The sequence below is a fragment of the Oncorhynchus clarkii genome, chromosome 13 (assembly GCF_045791955.1).
Source record: "Oncorhynchus clarkii lewisi isolate Uvic-CL-2024 chromosome 13, UVic_Ocla_1.0, whole genome shotgun sequence".
Taxonomy (NCBI): Eukaryota; Metazoa; Chordata; class Actinopteri; order Salmoniformes; family Salmonidae; genus Oncorhynchus; species Oncorhynchus clarkii.
In genome coordinates this window covers 18,070,228-18,097,560 of record NC_092159.1, presented here as the reverse complement: position 1 = coordinate 18,097,560, position 27,333 = coordinate 18,070,228, and the positions used below count along the sequence as shown (strand labels likewise).

Genomic DNA, 27,333 nt, shown 5'->3' with positions numbered 1-27,333 from the left:
CAAGATAAATATTTTAAGGACAGAGGGAAAGAGGAAAGTGAAAAGGAGGGGGGGAAATATGTAAGTATAATGTAGAATATTTCAAGAGGGTGTGTGTGTGGTTTCTGAGGGCTAGTGTTTCCCCTTTACAGGCAGTGGGAATCAAAATGCTGTCTCCATTTCAAAATAAGTATTTGTTCTTTCTGTACAACCATGCTAAATTTAGAAGACTGATCACACATGGCAGCAGACGTTAAAGGTCAATGACCTTCATATGTCTAGGAAGTCCTGTCACTCAAAAATTCAAGGGCAAAAAGTGAAATCCGACTGATTACAGTAAGAATATGTGTGTGTGACAAACTGGTCTGTCCGTAGGCCTACACACGTACACAAAGATGAGCATGAGCTCAATTACTGAAAGCACATTTAGGAAGCCGTGAGGCCAGTTAAACGGTTGTCATCTGAGACATTCTCATCAATGATAAGATTACATAAACTCTACAGTGGAAAGTCTACACATCAGAGTTATCGGATTCACATGGAATTGTTGTTCAATTTAAATGTTTGAATTATTCGTGATGGGATGAAATGTGATTTTAGCTTCTAAAATGTGAGAATTGGGTTTTCATAAGGTTAGGGCTCTGCTCAATCAGTGGCCCGCCCCTGTGAAGAGTCGTGGGTTAGAAAACTTTTCAGACACACCCTTCTCGCTCCACTATTTAAAGCCTTGACGAAAATGTAACCTCCTGTTTCCCGAGGATGTGAGGACGACGGTCCGGTGTCAGAATAGTTCAGATAATACCTACAGAACGAAGCCAACATCAGTGTGAGCTTTGGTTGCGAATGGTATGAACTTTGAACTCTTATTCACTACAGAAGTGATACCTCCTAGCCGTTGAGTTAGCAACAGCAGCTGCAAACGAGGGTTAGGAAGGAACAGACAGAGTATCCCGTCTATCACATAACGACATTACTACAACGTATTCAATTGACCACTAAAGACATTCTTCAAAGGACAAAGGACTCGGTTTGGCAACACGGTTCCATCTACCACCAACCTACTGAAGCGCAGCTCAGAGTAAATATTTATTGCCTTTTCCTTTTCCAAATGGGCAGTAATTTAGAATGCATAAGAAACTGTATTTACGATAGCACAGCTTTTTTCCTTTGTTACTCAGTCTTCCCACTCCTTCACTCAAACCCAGCCCTTTTCTTTTGTGTAACAAGCTGTCATATCTGTTCCGCCCACTAGGGACGTTTTCCTTTATGACGTAATTTGTAATCAAGTTATGATTAATTATGTGTATGTGTAATTCTGTGTGATTAGTTAGGTATTTAGTAAATAAATAATTAAACCCAATTTTGTATTGCTGATTCAACTTGTTAGCCAGGGTTCGTGAAGATAACCAAGAATTTACAACTTTCAGATGAGACTGAATTAAGGTGACGATTAATATTGACTGCTATTGATGTAAAATATTACTAGGTCTTTAAGAGTTTATTTGGAAGATAACAGCTCTATAAATATTATTTTGTGGTGCCCCGACTCTCTAGTTAATTACATTTACATGATTAGCTCAATCAGGTTATTTTATAGAATAGCATGTCATATCACTTAATCCGGCATAGCCAAAGACACGACAGTATGTTAGTCAAGCCATTCCTGAACCGCTTTTATGTTCTGTACCAGCCGGTCCCAAATCACTCCCTAACCCGCCAATGTTTTCAGATCTCAAAGGTCTGGATATAAGCAGTGTAGTGGGGGGACTTCCACCATATTTCTTCTACCTTACAGATCTACAAGCATTGAAGGGAAAAAAAGGAGGTGTAAGGAGCTATTATCCAAACCTGTGGAGACACTATCCAAACCAGGCAATCTGTTTCTTATTGACAGTGTATGAACTGGAACAGATTGAGAGATAAAGGCTGAGGGGGTCTTTAGCTACAGTAATAACATGATGGTTGTGCACTAATTACACCCAATGGCGGTTTGAATGTGAATGTGCACTTCTCCAAATTAATCTGTCCCTCCCTCCTTCCTCTCGCTCTCTCCCCCCTCCCTCTCTCTTGCCTTCTCAATTCAATTCAAATGGCTTTATTGGCATGGGAAACATATGTCTACATTGCCAAAGCAAGTTAAATTAATCATAAACAAAAGTGAAATGAGCAATCAAAAATGAACAGTAAACATTACACTCACAAAAGTATCAAAGGAATGTCTATGTACAATGTTAGTCTCTCTCTCTCTCTCTCTCTCTCTCTCTCTCTCTCTCTCTCTCTCTCTCTCTCTCTCTCTCTCTCTCTCTCTCTCTCTCTCTCTCTCTCTCTCTCTCTCTCTCTCTCTCTCTCTCTCTCTCTCTCTCTCTCTCTCTCTCTCTCTCTCTCTCTCTCTCTCCCTCCCTCCTTCCCTCCCTCCCTCCCCAAGTAAACGCAATCTGAACCTCTGCCCCCTTAGCCAACCCCCCCTAACCTGAACCCTAAATCCCTGAGGAGTACCATATCACCACCACTCAACTCCCCCCTCCCGCCCCCTTAATTATTGGGCCAAGGCTCAAGCTCCTTCTGCCCACTAGCAACCCTCCCCTAAAATGGTACAGAGAATCAATTACCCACCACAAACACACACACACACAATTACCCCCCCTCCCCCCCTAACACACACCCCATCCCTAATTAGCCCCAAAAAAAGCCCAGTCTGTTGATTGGAGACTTACACCATCACTAGGGATGTCACACCCTGACCATAGTTTGCTTTGTATGTTTCTATGTTTTGTTTGGTCAGGGTGTGATCTGAGTGGGCATTCTATGTTGTGTGTCTAGTTTGTCTGTTTCTGTGTTTGGGCCTGATATGGTTCTCAATCAGAGGCAGGTGTTAGTCATTGTCTCTGATTGGGAACCATATTTAGGTAGCCTGTTTGGTGTTGGGTTTGGTGGGTGATTGTTCCTGTCTCTGTGTTTGCACCAGATAGGGCTGTTTTGGTTTTTCACATGTCTTGGTTTTGTTAGTCTATTCATGTATAGTTTCTTTATTAAAGAACCATGAATAATCACCACGCTGCGTTTTGGTCCGCCTCTCCTTCGACACAAGAAAACCGTTACAAGGGACAACACAATGTTACTTAGCTCATAGCCTGCGGAGAGGCCCCAACAGCTGACCAATCACTTGAGTCCATGACTTATCTCAGTTATAATCCGATAAGAAGACTGAAGACTGGGACCACTGTCTCTCAAAGGGAATTGTAGTTGTTATTTACAATGTGAGCTCTGAGCAATGATGATGTCAGATAGCGCCGACATATTTAGCATATTTGGCTCCAAAGCAACTTTGTATAAATATTTCGCTACACCCGCAATAACATCTGCCAAATACAGTATGTGTACGTGACCAACCAGATTTGATAGTATGATAATTGTCTTGACGTTCAACTGAAGAGAATAAAAATGCTCTTCCTTCAGTCAGAGAGGGGTTAGAATACAATATTCAAGGTGCATCTATTGATGAACAATACTGCTGTCTAGCCTAGTTTGAGCCCTGATACAGGTGCTGTGGAAATGGCCATTCCATTCAAATTCATCCACAATTTAAATCACAGCTAAAAGAAAGTGTGAAAATTCCCATGTCAGACAGACGAAAAGAGCGAGAGAGTCTTAAAAACGACCAGAAAGACAAGGAATCTTGTCTGGAAATGTATCTCTCACAGGAACAGCCCGGGGCCAAAATTTACATAAATAATGACAGAGAAAAAAAAAGGACAGGGAAAAAAAGGACAGAAAAATACCAGACAGTGGACACATTTATCTCTGGCGGAAAGCCCCCTGGGACACTTTTCTCCCTACTGTAGTTTGGAGCCACGTCAGTGGCTGCAGCCCAGCAGGCTGCACTGTATTCCAGCTGATCTGGGTCTCGACAGCTGTTTCCAGATAGGGCCATTTACACCGAGGAGAACGCCGCCTCGTGGTGAGTTTTTGGAATGAACATGACCATGCTGCCGTACTTGAGGGAAATGCTTAAAAGGGAAGATTCAAGATGTCTTTAATGTGTTGGTGGTTGATTCCAGGTGAAACACAAGCTCACACACATATATTTCAAGTTAATTTGTGCAGAGGAGGATCAAAAATGAACTGCACATGTTTTGAGGCTTTGACACTGCTGTGTTGATGTGTGATAGGTAAAGACTGAAACACAGGCTGAAGCTACACGGACAAAGACTTGACTTTCAAAGAATGTACGTCTCATTTAAGACATAAAAGATGAAGAACTCTCATTCGAAAACCACGTTGAGCTATTTTAAGGCACATCAATGACATCAGCCTTGAATTTGTCTCTCTGTTGCAGTACTCCCATTCACAGGCAGATGTCCCTAATATCAATTCAATGTCAATTTAGGGGGCTTTATTGGCATGGGAAACATATGTATACATTGCCAAAGCAAGTGAAATAGATAATAAACAAAAGTGAAATAAACAATAAAAATGAACAGTAAACATTACACTTACAAAAGTTCCAAAATAATAAAGACATTTCAGATGTCATATTATGTCTATATACAGTGTTGTAATGATGTGTAAAGTTAACATACAAAAGGGAAAATAAATAAACATAAATAGAGGTTGTATTTACAATGGTGTTATATCCCTGCACCTCACAGACAGACTATAACTGATATGGATCCCTCAAGGTCTGCCCTTTTCAAGATGTGATTAGTGGGATTGATTTTTACTGTACAGGGACACATGGCCCCAGTGGAATCAAATCATGGTCTGAGAATTCAATCTACCTTAGCAGCCGTGCCCTTTGGAAAGGTTTGACTCATTCTCTTGATTCAGTTTGAAAACAGCTATAGGAGTAGTCTTGTTCCAGTCCTAACACTACCAGTCTGGTAGGCAAGGTACTAAAGGAGTAGCAGAGGGTACTACAGGACTAACAGGCTGTACTGTAGGACAACAGAGGGTACTATAGGAGTAGCAGAGGGTACTACAGGACTAACAGGCTGTACTGTAGGAGTAACAGAGGGTACTATAGGAGTAGCAGAGGGTACTATAGGAGTAACAGAGGGTACGGAACGAGTAACAGAGGGTACTGTAGGAGTAGCAGAGTGTACTGTAGGAGTAGCAGAGTGTACTGTAGGAGTAGCAGAGTGTACTGTAGAAGTAACAGAGTGTACTGTAAGAGTAGCAAAGGGTACTATTGGAGTAACAGAGAGTACTGTAGGAGTAACAGAGGGTACTATAGGAGTAGCAGAGGATACTATAGGAGTAGCAGAGGGTAATATATGAGTAACATAGAGTACTGTAGGAGTAGCAGAGGGTACTGTAGGAGTAACCAAGGGTACTGTAGGAGTAACCAAGGGTACTGTAGGAGTAACAGAGGGTACTATAGGAGTAGCAGAGGGCACTATAGGAGTAACCAAGGGTACTGTAGGAGTAACAGAGGGTACTATAGGAGTAGCAGAGGGTACTATAGGAGTAGCAGAGGGTACTGTAGGAGTAACAGAGGGTACTATAGGAGTAGCAGAGGATACTACAGGAGTAACCAAGGGTACTGTAGGAGTAACAGAGGGTACTACAGGAGTAGCAGAGGGCACTATAGGAGTATCTATAGGAGGGAAAGTACAGTATAAAAAGTGTGCCATTCAATCTGGTCTTACTAATAACCAGAACATGCCTCATCAATGATATTATTAATGGCTTGTTAATGAAAGTTACTATATTGTGTTACCCTATTGAGCATAAAAAGGATGTATTTGTGTGTTACTGTGCACTCAGCAGTTTGCCTATTTTTGTTAGGGTATTTATGAGACAATGTGAGAACTTGTTCTCAACTTGCCTACCTGGTTAAATAAAGGTGAAATAAAAAATTAAAAAATAAAACATGTGAGACAGTGTTCAGGTGGGCCTCCACGCTTCAGCAAACAAAGGACAGGGGGTGCTCGACAGCAATGTGAGACAGTGTTCAGGTGGGCCTCCACGCTTCAGCAAACAAAGGACAGGGGGTGCTCGACAGCAATGTGAGACAGTGTTCTTGTCTAGACTGTCAAGCTCAAGAGCTAACTCCACACCATCAATCCTCCACCCCTAAGCCCCATATTCTCCCTAGGGTCCCTCTTCACCCCCACTCCTAACCCTCCTCCTCATCCTTTCCTCTCCTCCTCCTCCTCCTCCTTTTACAGTAACTGATGAGGTGGACACATTTCACCACACTGACTGCTGCACTGACTGAGACTATTCATCATACTCATGTACACACACACATCTGTGCTAACACACACAGACACCGTGTGTCCCAGTGCTGAACTGTACTGTTACTGAGCCCAACCCTCAGTATTAGGATGACATGTCAGCAAATAACATACAAAAGACCAACTAATTCCTCCAACTGCCAAACCTAACGCAGATAACATCAAACCCCAACACTAGCAATCTGACTTGTTACACCGTTGCAAAACAATTACTCAACTTCTATTCTTCCATTGATCCGTTCAGTTTTGAAATTAACACACACAAAGCAGCATTACAAAATACAATTCTGTGTCCAAATGGAGTGAACTGCCCGTTCTGTCTCTCTCTCTGTGTGTGTGTGTGTGTGTGTGTGTGTGTGTGTGTGTGTGTGTGTGTGTGTGTGTGTGTGTGTGTGTGTGTGTGTGTGTGTGTGTGTGTGTGTGTGTGTGTGTGTGTGTGTGTGTGTGTGTGTTCCGTTTGACAATCAACACACACAGTAGGAGGGCCCTACGCTCCGACACACACACATATATCAGTTTGTATGCCAGGCTGGGTTCAAAGTGGTTTTGCCACTGATTCGAAAGCTGAAACAGAGCATATCACTTTGGATACAATGCCATGGGCCTCCCAATACTCTGGGTAGACCAGTATTGATTACAGGGGGCAGGGAGTAGTAGCGTTTCCATCAGGGTTGAGTGGCTGGAGCTGTTAGCTGGAGCTGTTAGTCTGCTGCTTCAACTGGCCTATCTGTTACACAGGCAGCCCTTAGGGAGGCACAGGGGGAGGTGGAGAGATCACTGACTGAGGTAAGAGAGGGAGTTGGGACAATGGAGCAGGAGGAGGGAGGATATGTTGTATGGTCCGGTGGTCACAGTCAGAGACGGACTGCTACCATATTATGCACAAAATATTAGGCACAAAAGTACACATACACACAAGCTCTATCTAGAACAGCGGCCTCTGGTAAGACAAGCGGTGGCGGTCTATGTATATTTGTAAACAACAGCTGGTGCACGATATCTAAGGAAGCCTCAAGGTTTTGCTCGCCTGAGGTAGAGTCTCTCACGATAAGCTTTAGACCACACTATTTACCAAGAGAGTTTTCATCTGTATTTTTAGTAGCTGTCTATATACCACCGCAGACCGATGCAGGCACTAGAGCCACACTCAATGAGCTGTATTCGGCCATAAGCAAACAGGAAAAAGCTCATCCAGAGGCGGCGCTCCTAGTGGCCGGGGACTTTAATGCAGGGAACTCAAATCGGTTTTACCTAATTTCTACCAGCATGTTAACTTCTTTGGGGTAGGGGGCAGTATTTTCATGTCCAGATGAAAAGCATGCCCAGAGTAAACGGCCTGCTACAAAGCCATAAAAGCTAGAATATGCATAGTATGAGTAGATTTGGACAGAAAACACTGGAGTTTCTAAAACTGTTTGAATGATGTCTGTGAGTATAACATAACTCATATGACAGGCAAAAACCTGAGAGGAAATCCAACCAGGAAGTAGGAAATCTGAGATTGGTCGATTTTCAACTCAGCTCCTAATGAAGATACAGTGGGATATTGGTAATGTTGCACTCCCTAAGGCTTCCACTAGATGTCAACAGTCTTTAGAACCTTGTCTGATGCTTCTACTGTGAAGTGGGGCCGAAGGAGAAGGGAATGAGTAATGCCATGAGTTGACCATGCTCTGACCATGTGCGTTCACATGAGGGAGCTCTCTTCCATCGCACTTCTGAAGACAATGGAATTCTCCGGTTGGAACATTATTGAAGATTTATGTTAAAAACATCCTAAAGATTGATTCAATACATCATTTGACATGTTTCTACTGACTCTTACGGAACTTTTTGACTTTTCGTCTGCTTTTAGTGAACGAGCTTCGTGGCTTTGGATTTGTTTACCAAACCCGCTAACAAAAGTAACTATTTGGACATAAATTATAGACATTACCGAACAAAACAAACAATTCTTGTGGAAGTGGAAGTCCTGGGAGTGCATTCTGATGAAGATCAGCAAAGGTAAATTAATATTTCTAATGCTATTTATGACTTTTGTTGACTGCATAACATGGCGGATATATTTGTGTCTTGATTGGGCTCTGAGCGCCGACTCAGATTATTGCATTGTTTGCTTTTCCGTAAAGCTTTTTTGAAATCTGACACAGAGGTTGCAGTGGAGGACCCATCTATAATTCCATGCATAACAGTTGTATCTTTTAGCAATGTTTATTATGAGTATTCCTGTAAATTGATGTGGCTCTCTGCAAAATCAAAGGATGTTTTGGAACTTCTGAACGTAAGGTGCCAATGTAAACTCAGATCTTTGGATATAAATATGAACTTTACCAAACAAAACATACATGTATTGTGTAAAATGAAGTCCTATGAGTGTCATCTGATGAAGATCATCAAAGGTTAGTGATTAATTTTATCTTTATTTCTGCTTTTTGTGACTCCTCTCTTTGGCTGGAAAAATGGCTTTGTTATTCTGTGAATAGGCACTCACCTAACATAATCGTTTGGTTTGCTTTCGTCGTAAAGCCTTTTTGAAATTGGACACAAGTGTATCTTTAAAATGGTGTAAAATACAAGTATGTTTGAGGAATTTTAATTATGGGATTCCTGTTGTTTTGAATTTGGCGCCCTGCAGTTTCACTGGCTGTTGAAGAGGTGGGACGCTACCGTCTCATGTACCCTAGAGTGGTTAAATGTGCAACCAGAAAGAAAAAATCTCGAGACCACCTTTACTCCACACACAGAGACATGTACAAAACTTTCCCTCGCCCTCGATTTGGAAAATCTGACCATAATTCTATCCTCCTGATTCCTGCTTACAAGCAAAAACTAAAGCAGGAAGCACCAGTGACTCGGTCAATAAGAAAAGAGTAAGATGAAACAGATGCTAAGCTACAGGACTGTTTTGCTAGCACAGACTGGAATATGTTCTGGGATTCTTCCGATGGCATTGAGGAGTACACCACATCTGTCAATGGCTTCATCAATAAGTGCATTGATGACCTCGTCCCCACAGTGACTGTACGTACATACCCCAACCAGAAGCCATGGATTACAGGCAACATCCACACTGAGCTAAAGGGTAGAGCTGCCTCTTTCAAAGAGTGGGACTCTAACTCTAAGAAATTCCGCTATGCCCTCAGACAAACCATCAAACAGACAAAGCTTCAATAGAGGACTGAGATTGAATCGTACTACACCGGCTCCGATGCTCGTCGGATGTGGCAGGGCTTGCAAACTATTACAGACTACAAAGGGAGGAATAGCCGTGAGCTGCCCAGTGACACAAGCCTACCAGACGAGCTAAATTACTTCTATGCTCGCTTTGAGGCAAGTAAAACTGAAGCACACATGAGAGCATCAGCTGTTCCGGACAACTGCGTGATCACGCTTTCCATAGCTGATGTGAGTAAGACCTTTGAACAGGTCAACATTCACAAGGTCGCAGGGCCAGACGGATTACCAGGACGTGTACTCCGAGCATGCGCTGCCCAACTGGCAAGTGTCTTCACTGACATTTTCAACCTATCCCTGACTGAGTCTGTAATACCAGCATGTTTCAAGCAGACCACCATAGTCCCTGTGCCCAAGAACACTAAGGTAGCCTGCCTAAATGATTAACGACTGTAGCACTCACGTCTGTAGTCATGAAGTGCTTTGAAAGGCTGGTCAGAAAGGTTGCCGTAGGCAGATCTGGCTCTCAAGAAAAGACAAACTGGGGGCCTCCCGAGTGGTGCAGCGTCGTCCGGGCTAGGGGAGGGTTTGGCCGGCAGGGATGTCCTTGTTCCATCGTGCACTAGCAACTCCTGTGGCAGGCCGGGAACAGTGCACGCAGACACGGTCACCAGGTGTACGGTATTTCCTCCAACACATTGTTGCGGTTGGCTTCCCGGGTTAAGTGGGCATTGTGTCAAGAAGTCGAAACACACTAAGACAGTCGTGTAGAGGGCACGACAAAGCCTATTTCCCCTCAGGAGAAAGATTTGCCGTGGGTCCTTAGATCCTCAAAAGTTTCTACAGCTGCACCATCACTGCCAGGTATGGCAACTGCTCGGCCTCTGACCGCAGGTCACTAGAGTATAGTGAGTGTGCGTACGGAGTGTAGTGCGTACGGCTAAGTACATCACTTGGGCTAAGCTTCCTTCCATCCAGGACCTCTATACCAGGCGGAAGGCCCTACAAATGGTCAAATATTCCAGCCACCGTAGTCATAGACTGTTCTCTCTGCTACCGCATGGCAAGCGGAACCGGAGCGCCAAGTCTAGGTCCAAAAGGCTTCTCAAAAGCTTCTACCCCCAAGCCATAAGAATCCTGAACAGCTAATCAAAGAGTTACCCTGACCCCTCGTTTACATTGCTGCTACTCTCTGTTTATTATCTATGCATAGTCACTTTAACTTTACCTACATGAACACATGACCTCAATTACCTCGACTAACCGGTGCCCCAGCACATTGACTCTGTACCGGTACCCCCTGTATATAGCCTCACTATTGTTATTTTACTGCTGCTGTTTAATTATTTGTTACTTTATTTTCTGTCACACTTTTTTTCTCTTAAAACTTCTTAAAGCATTGTTGGTTAAGGACTTGTAAGTAAGCATTTCACTATAAGGTTGCTGTTGTATTCGGCGCATATGACAAATAACATTTTATTTTATTTATCTATCTCTCCATGGGTCTTTCTCTCTCTCTCTCTTGGAACAGATGAGGACAATGGAAAAATGGACACATAACGCACTGTCATGGCGTGCCCCTTTTGGGTGAGGAACATAGCCCTCCCCCCTCTCTCTACCACCACAGGTTTATGGTGGTCGTAAATACCGAAACTCTTTTCCCCACTCTGCGAAAATGAAAGTTGAGAATCCCTTTCTTACCACAGAGAAAGACTTTGCAGTACGGTAACCTCAAAAGGTTGAATAATGTAACAATATTTCTCTATTCCAAACAATTTAAATTGTCTGTGGGTACTTAAAGAACAATCATGTCGAATTCCTTACTAATACGTAATGCAACTACCACAGCAGGACAACATAACTGTATCTCTGAATGTGTATATTTCCCAGGTACTAGATTTACATCTAAATGTTGTGGAACGTATATGATTAAATATGAAACTATTTGTGAGAAGATGAAATGTGATGAGAGAATAGTTTCTCATATGAAGTTTTAACTAGTCAGTGACCACACCCCGTGAGCACAGACATTTACATTGGCGTCATGGAACTCCCCCTTTTTGACTCCTCTCTTTGGTTGGAAAAATGGCTGTGCTTTTTTGTGACTAGGTACTGACCTAACATAATCGCATGGTATGCTTTTGTCGTAAAGGCTTTTTGAAATCGGACACGGTGGTGGGATTAACAACACGTTTATCTTTAAAATGGTGTGTAATACATGTATGTTTGAGGAATTGTAATTATGATATTTCTGTTGTTTGAATTTGGTGCCCTGCACTTTCACTGGATGTTGGTCAGGTGGGACGTTAGCGTCCCATGTACCCTAGAGAGGTTAAACTACAACGACTTCCTAGTTAATTACTATTCAACACGCACACACACACACACACACACACACACACACACACACACACACACACACACACACACACACACACACACACACCTGTGAAACAGCTCAAACTGCCTCCTATAATTCCATGATTAATGTGTTTCAAATTAGTTTTCTTTCTGCAGATTGCTCTGGAGTATAGTCACACACACATGCAGACACACACAACATACACACTGCCCCCTCCCCCCTACCACACACACACTAATCATGGTAGTAAATCAGTGGCCAATCTCACTGCTAAAAGTCCTCTAATTCGTTTCCATTTAGCGGATGTGAAGGGAAGGAACCAAGATGAAAGCCCATCCAATTTCCCCCCAGACAGAAAACTACTTCTGAATCATGATGTGTAACTGCTAGAATAGTCCATGTCTGCATCTCAAATCGCACCCTATTCCCTATATAGTGCACACATGTTCTGCAGAGGCGATAAGGAATAGGGTGCCATTTAGGATGCAGACCTCACGACTATGTAATGTGTTAGTGCTAGAATAGTACATAAGAGATGGATAAAATCCACCTCCACCATTACTTTCCATTGTTACAATAGACAGGAACAAGCTTAGCATGTCCATTTAGTCTACCCCACTTTCCATGTCCATTATCATACATATTGATGCTATAATGGAGTCACAATCTTTGCCAGGCTTTAGAGATGAGGACTGGCCAAGAGCAATGCAATGTAATGAGTGTGTGTGTTTGGGGAGTGTGTGTGTGTGTGTGTTTGGTGTGTGTGTGTGCGAGAGAGAGAGAGAGAGAGAGAGAGAGAGAGAGAGAGAGAGAGAGAGAGAGAGAGAGAGAGAGAGAGAGAGAAAGAAAGAGAGGGAGAGAGAGAGCACTGAGGGCACAGGGTGCATGTGTGTATTATTGATGGAGATATGTGACTTCATCTTCTCCGACTAGTCTCTGGACTACATGATTAATGTGTTGTCTTTACATACCAAAATAGACCGCACCACTCATGTCATAGAGAATACAAAGAAGGAGGGAGGTAGCGCGCGAGAGAGAGAGAGAGCAAGAGAGTGAGAGTGAGAGAGAGTGAGAGAGAGAGAGAGAGAGAGAGAGAGAGAGACAATGAAGTGAGAGAAAGATGGAGAGAGCGATGAATGGAGCTATAGGAAGACAGTGAGAGATACAGCTAGGGAGGGGAGGAATGAGGGAGGGGAGAATGGAGAAAGAGAGGGAGGAAGAGAGAGAGAGAGAGGCTGTTGATCGAATCCTAACCACTTTGGCAATAGTGTTTCTAACCTTGAGCTGTCATGTCAATTAAAGCAGACTTGAATTTATGAGCTGGGGATGGACAGAACGAGAGAAAAGAGGGAAGAGGGAGGAGGAAGGGAAAGAGACTCTATTAAGCCTCAGCAGGACATCACTGTGAGACAGAGGTCACTATATCTGCTGTCTTCTCCTCATCTCTTTTCTCCTCACATCTTTTCTTCACTCCAGTGAAAGAAGCAAGGATTTAAACAACCACATGACACTGGCAGAGAAGTGAGGCAAAGGAGAGGCAGTGAAGCTAGGCAGAAGAGAGGCAGAAAAGCGAGACAGAGGTGAGGCAGAGTAGCAAGGCAGAGGAGAGGCAGAGTAGCAAGGCAGAGGAGAGGCAGAGTAGCAAGGCAGAAGAGAGGCAGAGAAGCGAGGCAGAGGTGAGGCAGAGTAGCAAGGCAGAGGAGAGGCAGAGAAGCAAGGCAGAGGTGAGGCAGAGTAGCAAGGCAGAGTAGCAAGGCAGAGGTGAGGCAGAGTAGCAAGGCAGAGTAGCAAGGCAGAGGTGAGGCAGAGTAGCAAGGCAGAGTAGCAAGGCAGAGTAGCAAGGCAGAGGTGAGGCAGAGTAGCAAGGCAGAGGTGAGGCAGAGTAGCAAGGCAGAGGAGAGGCAGAGTAGCAAGGCAGAGGAGAGGCAGAGTAGCAAGGCAGAGGTGAGGCAGAGTAGCAAGGCAGAGTGAGGCAGAGTAGCAAGGCAGAGGTGAGGCAGACTAGCAAGGCAGAGTGAGGCAGACGAGCAAGGCAGAGTAGCAAGGCAGAGGTGTGGCAGAGAAGCAAGGCAGAGGTGAGGCAGAGAAGCAAGGCAGAGTGAGGCAGAGAAGCAAGGCAGAGGTGAGGCAGAGAAGCAAGGCAGAGTGAGGCAGAGTAGCAAGGCAGAGGTGAGGCAGACTAGCAAGGCAGAGTGAGGCAGAGTAGCAAGGCAGAGGTGAGGCAGAGTAGCAAGGCAGAGGTGAGGCAGAGTAGCAAGGCAGAGTGAGGCAGAGTAGCAAGGCAGAGGAGAGGCAGAGTAGCAAGGCAGAGGAGAGGCAGAGAAGCAAGGCAGAGTGAGGCAGAGTAGCAAGGCAGAGGAGAGGCAGAGAAGCAAGGAAGGGAGGAAAATAATTAGAGGAGTAATTGAAACATGGATGAGAAAAACTGTCAGCGTCTAACAAGGGAGTCTGTGCCTCAGGTGTGTGTGTGTTTGCCTGCGCGTGTGTGTTACCAGTCTATTACAACTGATTTGGAGCTTTCGAATGTGAATTTGGAGAGCACAGTTTTCGTTCCCCTAATTAAAAAGTACCCAGAGGGGAAAGGAACATCTCCAAGAAGTATGAAACGTGTCATCCTCCTAACACACACACACACACACACACACACACACACACACACACACACACACACAAACACACAACACACACACACACACACACACACACACACACACACACACACACACACACACACACACACACACACACACACACACACACACACACACACACACACACACACACACACAAACACACAAACACACACAAGCACACACACACACACACACACACACACACACAGACTCTCCCTTTTCCCAAATGTGTAGAGGCTTGCTAGAACTTTTTGTAGCTTGGGAAAAGAGCTGAATAGGGAACACACCAAAACATTCTAAAGAGGGTACTTTGGAACCTGGTCACGTACAGTGAGTGTACAAAACATTAAGAACACCTTCCTAATATTGAGCTGTGGGTAGTTGCTTTCTGTTTTTGTGTCTGCACCAGACAGAACTGTTTCGGTTGTTCTCTTTTTTGTTTTGCATTTTAGTGTTCAGTTTCGAATAAATAATATGAACACGTACCACGCTGCACCTTGGTAGCAGACCTGAGCTCACTCCTCGTGCTTATTATAAGCAGCGCGTTACTGGTCAGGCACCGTGTTATGTGGTTAACCTGTACCTGCACTCTGGAGGGTCCGGGCTAGAGTGGTTGTCCAGCCTCAGGGAGTGATGCCAAGGCTGCGCACCAGAGCTCCAGTGCTCCCCCACAGCCCGGTCCTTCAGGTGCCTCCTCCTAACACCAAGCCTCCTGGAGGTCTCCCCAGCCTGGTGGGTCCTGTGACAGCCCCACGCACCAGGCTGTCTCTCTGTCTCCTCCCTACAGGTGTTCCCGCCTGTCCGGCGCTGCCGGAGTCTCCCGCCAGTCCAGAGGTGCCAGAGCCCCTCTGTCCCGAGCTGCCCCTCTGTCCCGAGCTGCCCCTCTGTCCCGAGCTGCCCCTCTGTCCCGAGCTGCCATTTAGAAGGGTAGCCGTGTTCAGGAGGCCACGGAGGCGGACAGTGAGGAAGAGAAAGACTGTGGTGAAGTGGGGTCCACGTCCCGCGCCAGAGCCGCCACCACGGACAGATGCCCACCCAGACCCTCCCCTATGGGTTAAGGTTTTGCGGCCGGAGTCCGCATCTTTGGGGGGGGGGGGTACTGTCACGTTCTGACCTTTATTTCCGTTGTTTTGTCATTATTTAGTATGGTCAGGGCGTGAGTTGGGGTGGGCAGTCTATGTTTGTTTTTCTATGATTTTGGGATTTGTATGTTTGGGCCTAGTATGGTTCTCAATCAGAGGCAGGTGTCATTAGTTGTCTCTGATTGAGAATCATACTTAGGTAGCCTGGGTTGCACTGTTTGTTTGTGGGTGATTGTCTATGTTCATTGCTTGTGTCAGCACCGTCCTCATTAGCTTCACGGTCGTTATTTTGTTTATTGTTTTTGTATAGTGTGTTTCAGTGTTCAGTGTTTTCTTTATTAAATATCAAGATGAACACAAACCACGCCGCATTTTGGTCCTCCGATCCTTCTCGACCTCTCCTCTTCAGATGAAGTGGAGGAAGACCGTGACATAAATAATATGAACACGTACCACGCTGCACCTTGGTCCTCACCTTCTTCCACCTACGGCCGTTACAGGGTGGTGGACCATTCTTGAAACACACTGGGAACTGTAAAGCGCGAACAACAAAAGAACTAGCAGCGTTGCAGTTCTTGACACAAACCGGGGCGCCTGGCATCTACTACCATACCCTGTTGAAAGGCACTTTTTTTTACAAATTGTTAATCATGCCATGAGTACTTCCCAATAGGACCAACAGTTCATGGGAAAGGTGTAGAAGGTACGAAGACGTTGAGCAATATAGTATCACAAACACACACACACATGCGCACACACACACACAAACACAGAGACACACAACTCCCCCATAGTCAACCCACTATCTGCCACATAGACGGGATATTAGTAGCTCTTCTTCTCAGTATACACCCCCATAGTTCCCTTTTAGTGTTTGGAACATGGCCGCCCTACAAGCCCTACAAAACTGTCCATGGATCAGTGTGTGAACCCTCTAACCCTCCTGCTGGTGGCATCAAAGCCTGGCCTCCACTTCCTCTGTTCAAAAGGACCCACACTGTAAACAATGAGGCCTCAGCCTCTCAGAGTCTCTCTGAGACACACCGCACAGCAGGATGGGAAAGTTTTGAAAAAGAGACAGGGCGAAATATTGATCCAGTTTGGGGAGGACACACATTTTTGGAGAGAGAGTTAGAGAGAGAGATCGAGAGATCATGAGTTCATGGGCTCCTGAGTTCTTCAGCAGAAAATAGAATTATAGATTGATAAATGTAGATATACATAACAAAAATTCGCAATGACTTATATTTACTGTTCACTTTTAATAGTTTATTTTACTTTAGTTTATCCATTTCACTTGCTTTCCCATGCTAATAAAGCCCCTTGAATTGAGTGTGTGTGTGTGTGTGTGTGTGTGTGTGTGTGTGTGTGTGTGTGTGTGTGTGTGTGTGTGTGTGTGTGTGTGTGGGTGTGTGTGTGTGTGTGTGTGTGTGTGTGTGTGTGTGTGCGTGCGCGCGCTAGTTTGTGTTAACTATACTTGTGTGGACCAGATGTTAGAATTTGTTTAGGAGCTAGGGTTCGTTTTAGGGTTAAGAGCTAGGGTTAGGTTAGAGTTAAGGTTAAGGTTAGGTTTCCGGGTTAAGGTTAGAGGATAGGGAAAATAGGATTTTTCAGGTGACTGAATTGTTTGTCCCCACAAGGTTAGTTGTACAAGACTGTGTGTGTGTGTGTGTGTGTGTGTGTGTGTAGATACTCACTCTCCTGGGGGGTTGAGGTCATCAGCTTTGGTCTCAAAGAAGCGCAGCACCTCCTCACTCTGAGACAACTGAGGAGGGAGACGGACCAGAGCCTGAGAGAGAGAGAGAGAGAGAGAGAGGAGGAAGAGGGGAGGAGGAAGAGGGGAAGGAGGGAAGGAGGAAGGAAGGAAGAGATATAGAGAAAAGAGGGGCAGAGGGGGAAAGAGAGAGAGAGGGGAGGGAGGGAGATCATCCTCTGTAAGATACCGTACAACGATGCACCACACAAAGTAACTCTTGGAATGATGAACTACGGAGGATGCATTCCAACATCCATTTGACATTCTACCTTTACAAAACATAACAGCATAATCCTTAGCACAGAGTCTGGCTCCAATTCAATGGAAGATCATACGTCAGCCTATTCCACTGAGGATGAACATCCATTTGTAATGGTCATGCTAAGTCACACTACTATAGGAACAGATCAATAGGAGCCAATGACAAGGTAGACATAGGTGGACATATTGTACTATATTTGAGATTGATGTTGAACAATATCCATATCATATTCATGGGACTTATTTCAGTGCACAACTTCAAATGAATTAATATTCCATTAATATTCCATTGTTCACAATAAGAGCAAATACCCATCCGGACTCATATGATCATTTTCTGGTCATGTGTTATTGAGGAAGAGTATATTACATTAAACGACAGTTAGTGATACAGATGGTTTGGCTCCAGCCCACAATCCCTTGGGAGGGCCTTCTGTGTCATCACGATCCTTCTGTTGTTTGTCTTGTGACAACAAACAGGAAGTGGTAAGTAAACGGTACAGTTCACATCGGAAGATGATGAGTGATAGACAGGCAGAACAATCTCTTAACATCTCCAGAAAAATAAACACATTTTAAGACATTTTAAGTAAAAAGATAATGAGCTGTTTTCTTTTTTTAAACCTTGAGTGAGCAAGAATTTTGTCCACAAATGTACCAACATTTCTATTATGTAAATAGTTTATGATTAACGATTGCAATAATGTAGTTATTTTGTCAGATACATCTCCCTATTAGCTGAAATCTTGTTTTTTTCCCCCAAAGCCATTTTAGCTGTCACACTAGCTTTTCGGTCCGAACAGATTCACAAATCATAGGAATTTGCCGTGCTATGCAGATGTGGACTCCCTCCGAGGCATTTGTTTCTAGGCAAACCCTCCCTGCCCTTGCTGGGGCCAAGTCTGCTCCGTCCGTGGCTAAAGCCAGCGTGAGAAAAATGCTAACAAGTGTTATGTGCTATGAAATGAAATAAACACTGCACTCTGACAGACAAAACGTATTTCCTAGATTCATGAGAGTGCTATTAAACAAAGCAAGGAAAGTTCATTTCAAAACGTGACGTTAGCTTTGCTGGAATGTGCTGCTGTTTTAGGTAAATAACGTATCTGCTAGCTTCTGACATGACTGACGGCATCTTTAAGTTGTGTTTGAGCATGTACATAAAGACTGGGCACGAGTATTTGGAGGTTATCAAAACGTACCATCAAAGTTGAGAGAAAGTCTTTCAAAATGTTGGATTTCACTGATTATTAGATGTGGCCTTGGACAAAAGTCCACCCTATCATCTGTGTTTCAAGGCAGAAAACTGGACACCTTTTCTCCCTAGAGAGAGAGAGCGCGAGAGAGAGAGAGAGAGAGAGAGAGCGAGAGAGGGGGGGGGGGGGGTAAGTGAGAGAGAGAGAGAGAGAGACAGGGCAGAGAGAGAGAGAGAGAAGCCTTGCTATTGAGAAAGGTTGCCGTAGGCAGACCTGGCTCTCAAGAGAAGACAGGCTAGGGGTCTCCCGAGTGGCGCAGTGGTCTAAGGCCACTAGAGATTCTGGGTTCAAGTCCAGGCTCTGTCGCAGCCGGCCACGACCGGGGGACACATGGGGCGGCGCAGTGTCGTCCGCATTAAGGGAGGGTTTGGCAGGCAGGGATGTCCTTGTCCCATCGAGCACTAGCAACTCCTGTGAAGGGCCGGGAACAGTGCACGCTGACACGGTACGGCGTTTCCTCCGACACATTGGCGCGGGTAGCTTCCTGGTTAAGCAGGCATTGCGTCAAGAAGCAGTGCGGCTTGGTTCGGTTGTGTTTCGGAGGACGCACGGCTCTCGAGCTTCGCCTTTCCTGAGTCCGTACGGGAGGTGCAGCGATGAGACAAGACTGTAACTACCAATTGGATACCAGGAAATTGGGGAGGAAAAAGGGTAAAAGAAAAAGGGAAGACTATGTGCACACTGCCCACAAAATGAGGTGGAAACTGAGCTGCACTTCCTGACCTCCTGCAAAATGTATGACCATACTAGAGGCACACATTTCCCTCAGATTTCACAGACCCACAAAGAATTTGAAAACAAATCCAATTTAGATAAACGTTCATATCTATCTGTGCAATCACAGCAGCAAGATGTGTGACCTGTTGCCAAAAGAAAAGGGCAACCAGTGAAGAACAACATTTTACTTGAACTATTTGCCCATCGTTATGACACTGTATATAGAGATAACATGGCATTTGAAATGTCTTTATTCTTTTGGAACCTCTGTGAATGTAATATTCACTTTTTAGAGAGAGCGAGAGAGAGCGAGAGAGAGAGAGAGCGGGAGAGAGAGAGAGAGAGAGAGAGAGAGAGAGCGGAGAGAGAGAGAGAGAGAGAGAGAGAGAGAGAGAGAGAGAGAGAGAGAGAGAGAGAGAGAGAGAGAGAGAGAGAGAGAGAGAGAGAGAGAGATTAACAAAGGGGAAACGATAAGAGCTTTTTTGAAGTCAGACTGTTGAATGACCAAAGGCTTAATTTTTGGGGGAGTTGTAGAAAACTTTCATTAAATTAAATACTCAACCGAGGGCATAGCCTTCATCTGGCTTTTGAAAGAGTGGGTAGCTTTTTAAAGTCTATCTTTTGTTGGGCACTCAGAAGTGTTCTTGTGTGTTCTAAACTAAACAGAACTAGGTCAAATCTCTTTCTAAAACTTCATGACCAGAATAAACCAAAGCCTTAGAGACCAGTAAGTATGACAATGTGTTTTCAGCTAAGTATTTGAAAAACATTTCCTCAGATGGGGCAATGAAGGTTTGCTTGGTAACTGCCCCTGAACATAACAAAAACGTATACTTTTAAAACTCTGCAATAAGATGAGTTAAAAGACAAGACGCATTTGCACAGAAATGTGCAAACAACAACACCATCTTATTGTGGTGCAAACTGGAACCCCCCCAGTCAACACGTGTCCCTACAACACCCGTGTTTAACGTCACGCCTGAGGTGTTGCTGACAAGTGTGTCAGGTTACCATCTGTCACCCCTGACCACTGACCCCTAACATGTGACAGGGGGGACCCCAAGTGGGACAGGATGTTTACAGTGTGTGTGTGTGTGTGTGTGTGTGTGTGTGTGTGTGTGTGTGTGTGTGTGTGTGTGTGTGTGTGTGTGTGTGTGTGTGTGTGTGTGTGTGTGTGTGTGTGTGTGTGTTTTGACAGTAATGCCCCCTCACTCACCCTGCAGTAGTCATCGATGAAACGTAGCCTCTTCATGGCCACATCACGCACATGACTCCGCCTGAACAGGATTTTACCTGAGGGAGGGAGGAAATGAGAGAAAGAGAGAGAATAGATGAGAAGGGACACATTTTAGATGTTAGAAACCGTAATAAATTAAAGACCAGTACAATCCTGTCTCGAAGCAGTGGGCAACCCTTCGGTTTGTTTGTGTATTACCACAGGCTAACTCTAGATGTCAGTAACACATGAAAGACTTCTGAACCACTACAATCGGACTCTCTTACTCTCATAGTGAACGGTCTTGTCCTGCATGGACCTCTAACAGTGACTTGCCCACTTAACATATCAAATGAGATTTAAGCGCATGGAGGTTATGTATCTAGTCTAACGCAGTGACTTCAAAGAAAAATGGCACCAGCCAATCAGAACACCCCCTACTCCAGGGCACGCCACGGTCACTACAGTCCCACAGGAAGTGATCAAATTACCCTTCCTATGAACTGAAGACACAGAGGAAGAGAGGAAGAGCTGTGGACAGACTGTGTGCATTCTGATTGCCAGCAATACTTTGAATGATGAATAGTAGAGGGATAATAGTGCAGTACTGGAGTTTTTTAGATCAGAGAGAATCATAGAAACAACAGGCAATTTTCAACCATAACTCTGACTTGCAATACCTAACCCAAGTCTTTGATGGCCAGCTGATAGCACTGTGTGTAATTGAGTGAATCCTATGGGTACCATCATTTCAAAGAAGTTGCCATGGACACATTTCCACATCTGGACTTAGACGAAGATATTGTATTTGGTGCGACTCATTTTGGAACGCCGCTGACTACTGCCCTCTTGAACAGGTATCTCTTGCAAAAGAGATGTTATCTCGATGAGACTCTCCGGTCAAAATAAATGTTAGAAATGGTATGTAAACAGATAGAGGTGGGTGTTTTGGTTGACACCCAGGTGGCTTAATGTGAGGTGGGTTGGCGGGGTGGGGACTGCCTGACGACTCTGAATTCTCCCAATGCTATGTGTTGGCTACATACCTCGGCTAGAACCTGCCATCATAGAGGCCGCTTGCGGCGACGAGGGGTGTTGGGCCCAACCCATCGGCTTCTGGGACTGTGGCAACCAAGGGGGCCAGCAGGGAGCTACAAAGGAAGGAGCAGGACCTTGGTCAGCTCCAAAGGGCTTGCCAGGCCAAGGTGAGTCAGCACCATGGACAGCTCTACAGGCACCAACTGGGGCTGGTGAATCAACACCAATATTACCCAGTCCAGGTGCTGCAACCAATTGGCACCTGGAATTGGTCCCACCTGTCCCTCGTTACTCCAAATGGGTATAAGTAGAGGTGCAGTCACTCGGGGACTTGGGCAGACAGGCAGAGGGTACACCTAGTCCTCAGAAGAACCGGAGTGGGAATGAGAAGCACCTCGATCAGACGCCTAAGAAGATACTAGGTGATGTTTGACTCTCTCTCTTCCTTTTCTTTGGCCCCAAAGGAAGAGGACCCATACCCGGGCAGTGCGCCACCCGGCGCAAGTTGAGAGCATGTATTGAAACCCCGGACTCATCGTTCTCTCTCTCTCTCGCTCTCTCTCATTCATTAACACAGGCGGTCCAAGGAGCCGCCCAGCCGGACACAGTGAGCCACCCATTACCGGAGAGACCTTTCAGTTGTATTTCTCCCCAAACTTTATTAAAGAACAACTTTGGTTTGAGCACCGCAAAGCAGTCTCCCTCTGTCTTATTTTATTGTGAGTTTCACCTCTGACTCCCCTGGGTTGCCACAGGACCAATCAGACAGTCCGAATGTGTTCGCGTTCTAGAAGGGTCATGGAGGAAGTCAATACCAGACTCATTGTGGAGACGAAACAAACATTCGGGGTAGCCAGGCATGGGTAGGAAGAGGGCTGAGAGCATGCAGTCTCCATCAGGCTATAAGGGAGCATGTGGTCTCCATCAGGCTCTGAGAGATAATGTGGTCTCCATCAGGCTCTGAGAGATAATGTGGTCTCCATCAGGCTCTGAGAGATAATGTGGTCTCCATCAGGCTCTAAGATAGCATGTGGTCTCCATCAGGCTCTAAGAGAGCATGTGGTCTCCATCAGGCTCTAAGAGAGCATGTGGTCTCCATCAGGCTCTAAGAGAGCATGTGGTCTCCATCAGGCTCTAAGAGAGCATGTGATCTCCATCAGGCTCTAAGAGAGCATGTGATCTCCATCAGGCTCTAAGAGAGCATGTGGTCTCCATCAGGCTCTAAGAGAGCATGTGATCTCCATCAGGCTCTAAGAGAGCATGTGATCTCCACCAGGCTCTAAGAGAGCATGTGATCTCCATCAGGCTCTAAGAGAGCATGTGGTCTCCATCAGGCTCTAAGAGAGCATGTGATCTCCATCAGGCTCTAAGAGAGCATGTGGTCTCCATTAGGCTTTAAGAGATAATGTGGTCTCCATCAGGCTCTGAGAGATAATGTGGTTTCCATCAGGCTCTAAGAGAGAATGTGGTCTCCATTAGGCTTTAAGAGATAATGTGGTCTCCATCAGGCTCTGAGAGATAATGTGGTCTCCATCAGGCTCTGAGAGATAATGTGGTTTCCACTCTCCATCAGGCTCTAAGAGAACATGTGGTCTCCATCAGGCTCTAAGATAGCATGTGGTCTCCATCAGGCTCTAAGAGAGCATGTGGTCGCCATTAGGCTTTAAGACAGCCTAACCAACATAAACAGTAAACAGACAGAAGCCTCTCACTCACACAGCAGGAGTGTTGTCTCTCTCTCTGTTCCACCATCTCTTCCTCAATCTCTTTTTCATTGTGTGTCTTTCACTCCCACACATCAGACAGACACACACTGTCAGCACCTGCCTGCTGCTGCAACCCAGAGAGACAGTCAACTGGATGGACCGACAGATTAATAATGTATGAACGACACAAGGAGGGGCGTCGATACGAGCAGGATACTGACACACAGGATACTGATGCGGTGTAACTTCTTGCCTAGTCAGCGCTATAGGTGACTTGACTGTCATGGTGGTGTCTGTCTGCCTCAAGTCAGACTGTACTTCCTTATAAACCCCAATATAAACCCCAATAAGTCCCTATGGATAATGTAATGTCATTAGACCTTATGGCCATCTATGGCGAGAGACTGACCTGGGAGAAATGACGGAGACTGGACAGGGAGAAATGATGGAGACTGACCTGGGAGAAATGAAGGAGACTGACCTGGGAGAAATGAAGGAAACTGACCTGGGAGAAATGAAGGAGACTGGACAGGGAGAAATGAAGGAGACTGGACAGGGAGAAATGAAGGAAACTGGACAGGGAGAAATGAAGGAGACTGGACAGGGAGAAATGATGGAGACTGACCTGGGAGAAATGAAGGAGACTGGACAGGGAGAAATGAAGGAGACTGGACAGGGAGAAATGAAGGAGACTGGACAGGGAGAAATGAAGGAGACTGGACAGGGAGAAATGATGGAGACTGACCTGGGAGAAATGAAGGAGACTGGACAGGGACAAATGATGGAGACTGACCTGGGAGAAATGAAGGAGACTGGACAGGGAGAAATGACAGAGACTGGACAGGGAGAAATGAAGGAGACTGGACAGGGAGAAATGATGGAGACTGGACAGGGAGAAATGAAGGAGACTGACCTGGGAGAAATGAAGGAGACTGGACAGGGAGAAATGATGGAGACTGACCTGGGAGAAATGAAGGAGACTGGACAGGGAGAAATGATGGAGACTGGACAGGGAGAAATGATGGAAACTGACCTGGGAGAAATTAAGGAGACTGGACAGGGAGAAATGATGGAGACTGGACAGGGAGAAATGATGGACTGACATGGGAGAAATGATGGAAACTGACCTGGGAGAAATGAAGGAGACTGGACAGGGAGAAATGATGGAGACTGGACAGGGAGAAATGATGGAGACTGGACAGGGAGAAATGATGGAGACCGACCTGGGAGAAAAGAAGGAGACTGGACAGGGAGAAATGATGGAGACTCACCTGGGAGAAATGATGGAGACTGGACAGGGAGAAATGATGGAGACTGACCTGGGAGAAATGATGGAAACTGGACAGGGAGAAATGATGGAGACTGGACAGGGATAAATGATGGAGACTGGACAGGGAGAAATGATGGAGACTGGACAGGGAGAAATTATGGAGACTGACCTGGGAGAAAAGAAGGAGACTGGACAGGGAGAAATGATGGAGACTCACCTGGGAGAAATGATGGAGACTGGACAGGGAGAAATGATGGAGACTGGACAGGGAGAAATGAAGGAGACTCACCTGGGAGAAATGATGGAGACTGGACAGGGAGAAATGATGGAGACTGGACAGGGAGAAATGATGCAGACTCACCTGGGAGAAATGAAGGAGACTGGACAGGGAGAAATTATGGAGACTCACCTGGGAGAAATGAAGGAGACTGGACAGGGAGAAATGATGGAGACTCACCTGGGAGAAATGGGATGATTCTCTTCTTGGGATCTTTCTGCCCTCCCTCGATTGGGAACTTGTCAAGAATCTGCATCTGTAAAGAGCAACACACAGAGCATTTTTTTTAAATTCATTTATTAAGAGGGAGAGAAATATTTGGCAAACATTTACAAATGTACTTCTTCTCAATACAGCTCACTGAGGAATTCAAAAGTGTTTCATTTCATTGAATTTCATTGAAAGAAACAGCTGGGCTCAGTATTTAAAATTCCCCGCCACCACGATCACAACATCAGAGATTATATCATATCAAAGCTCGGACACATTTTAAATTCCCAGCTGGACAAGGACAAACGCTGCATGGTGTTTTGCTGCTCGCGGTGGAGAGGAGTTAATGTGAGTCGATTTATTCATAAAGCCATCGTGGTACCAAGGGAGGAGAAGTGCTGACACCGGGGTTAGAGGGAACTGCACGCACACACACACACACACACACACATACACACACACACACATACACACAGGGGTACTTTTTCCACACACACACACAAACTGCAGAGGTCAGAGATGCCAGGCAGTGTCGGCCATATTGTGTTTGTCCAATTTCAACCCCTAAATAAATCATGCAGGGGGGGGATTTAGGGATTAGGAAATGTAAATGGGGCTGTGGGTGAAGAAGCCTATAACTGTCTGCAACATATGTACTGTAATAAGAGAAGAGAGAGAATGAGAGAGAAAAGATAAGGGAAATGTGTGTGTGTGTGTGTGCGTGCATGTGTGTTTGTAAGTGGGCTGCTCATTTGACGGCTACATGGAACAGGCCTTTGCCGACAAGCTGCTTAAATACCAGCCCCTCACGGCACGCTTGGACAGCCTCGGGTGGAGGTGCAAGCTGGTGGCGCTTATATTTGGCAGTCTCTGCCACGTACACAGCCTTGCAGTGTGCGACCTCCTGATTGCAGGCCTGACAAAAACTAGGGCAAAGCAGTAGGCTAGGTACTGCTGTGTTTCAGCTGTCCTGGGAAGCATAGCATAGAAGGAGGTGCTGTCTGTACCCTTGAGTGCCATGCATACAGGAACTTTGAAATGTTTGGAACCTTTTTTAATGTCAATTTGATTGGTGGATTATTTATTTATTATTTATTTAAAGTATTTATTGTGTGTGTGTGTGTGTGTTCCTGTTTGTGTCCCTGTTTGTGTTCCTGTGTGTGTTCCTGTGTGTGTTCCTGTGTGTGTTCCTGTTTGTGTTCCTGTGTGTGTTCCTGTGTGTGTTCCTGTTTGTGTTCCTGTGTGTGTTCCTGTGTGTGTTCCTGTTTGTGTTCCTGTGTGTGTTCCTGTTTGTGTTCCTGTTTGTGTTCCTGTGTGTGTTCCTGTTTGTGTTCCTGTTTGTGTTCCTGTGTGTGTTCCTGTTTGTGTTCCTGTGTGTGTTCCTGTTTGTGTTCCTGTGTGTGTTCCTGTGTGTGTTCCTGTGTGTGTTCCTGTTTGTGTTCCTGTGTGTGTTCCTGTGTGTGTTCCTGTGTGTGTTCCTGTTTGTGTTCCTGTTTGTGTTCCTGTGTGTGTTCCTGTGTGTGTTCCTGTGTGTGTTCCTGTTTGTGTTCCTGTGTGTGTTCCTGTTTGTGTTCCTGTTTGTGTTCCTGTATGTGTTCCTGTGTGTGTTCCTGTGTGTGTTCCTGTTTGTGTTCCTGTGTGTGTTCCTGTGTGTGTTTCTGTTTGTGTTCCTGCGTGCTTATGTATGCAGGTGTGTGTGACAGAGAAAGAGACACAGAAAAACAGAGAGAGAAAGAGAGAGCCCACACACCATAAATCTGGTGTGCATCAGGGCAGGGTAAAGACCCAGAGGAACCAGGCAAATAAATAATCGAGCAATACGGGGACGAGGGACTGGTCCAAACCCAGTTCTCTCTCTGTGTCTGGGTCAGCATGCGTAAATACACAGCCCCATGTTGACTGGGTTTTTCCAGAATCTAAACTCCGCTGGGGTTCTCTTTCTCATAGAATTAGATTTACTAGAACAGAAATTCCCATTCATATCAATGGGTCTGTGATTTTTTTATTTCATTTTTTTCACCTTTATTTAATCAGGTAGGCCAGTTGAGAACAAGTTCTCATTTACAACTGCGACCTGGCCAAGATAAAGCAAAGCAGTGCGACACAAACAACAACCACCAAGTTAAACATGGAATAAACAAACACACAGTCAATAAC

At 45.3% G+C, this 27,333-nt stretch overlaps 1 protein-coding gene across 2 annotated transcripts in view; it reads right to left on the bottom strand.

Annotated features, from left to right (window-relative positions):
- LOC139424539 (SH3 and PX domain-containing protein 2A-like) overlaps positions 1–27,333 on the bottom strand; it is a 120,065-nt gene that overhangs the window by 63,217 nt on the left and 29,515 nt on the right. For both annotated transcript variants that reach the window (XM_071176475.1, XM_071176476.1), the window contains exons 3-5: positions 25,147–25,222; positions 20,676–20,752; positions 17,167–17,258 (exon numbers count right to left, since the gene is read on the bottom strand). In XM_071176475.1, coding sequence (XP_071032576.1) covers positions 17,167–17,258; positions 20,676–20,752; positions 25,147–25,222 — 245 coding nt within the window. The remainder of the gene's footprint in view (positions 1–17,166; positions 17,259–20,675; positions 20,753–25,146; positions 25,223–27,333) is intronic.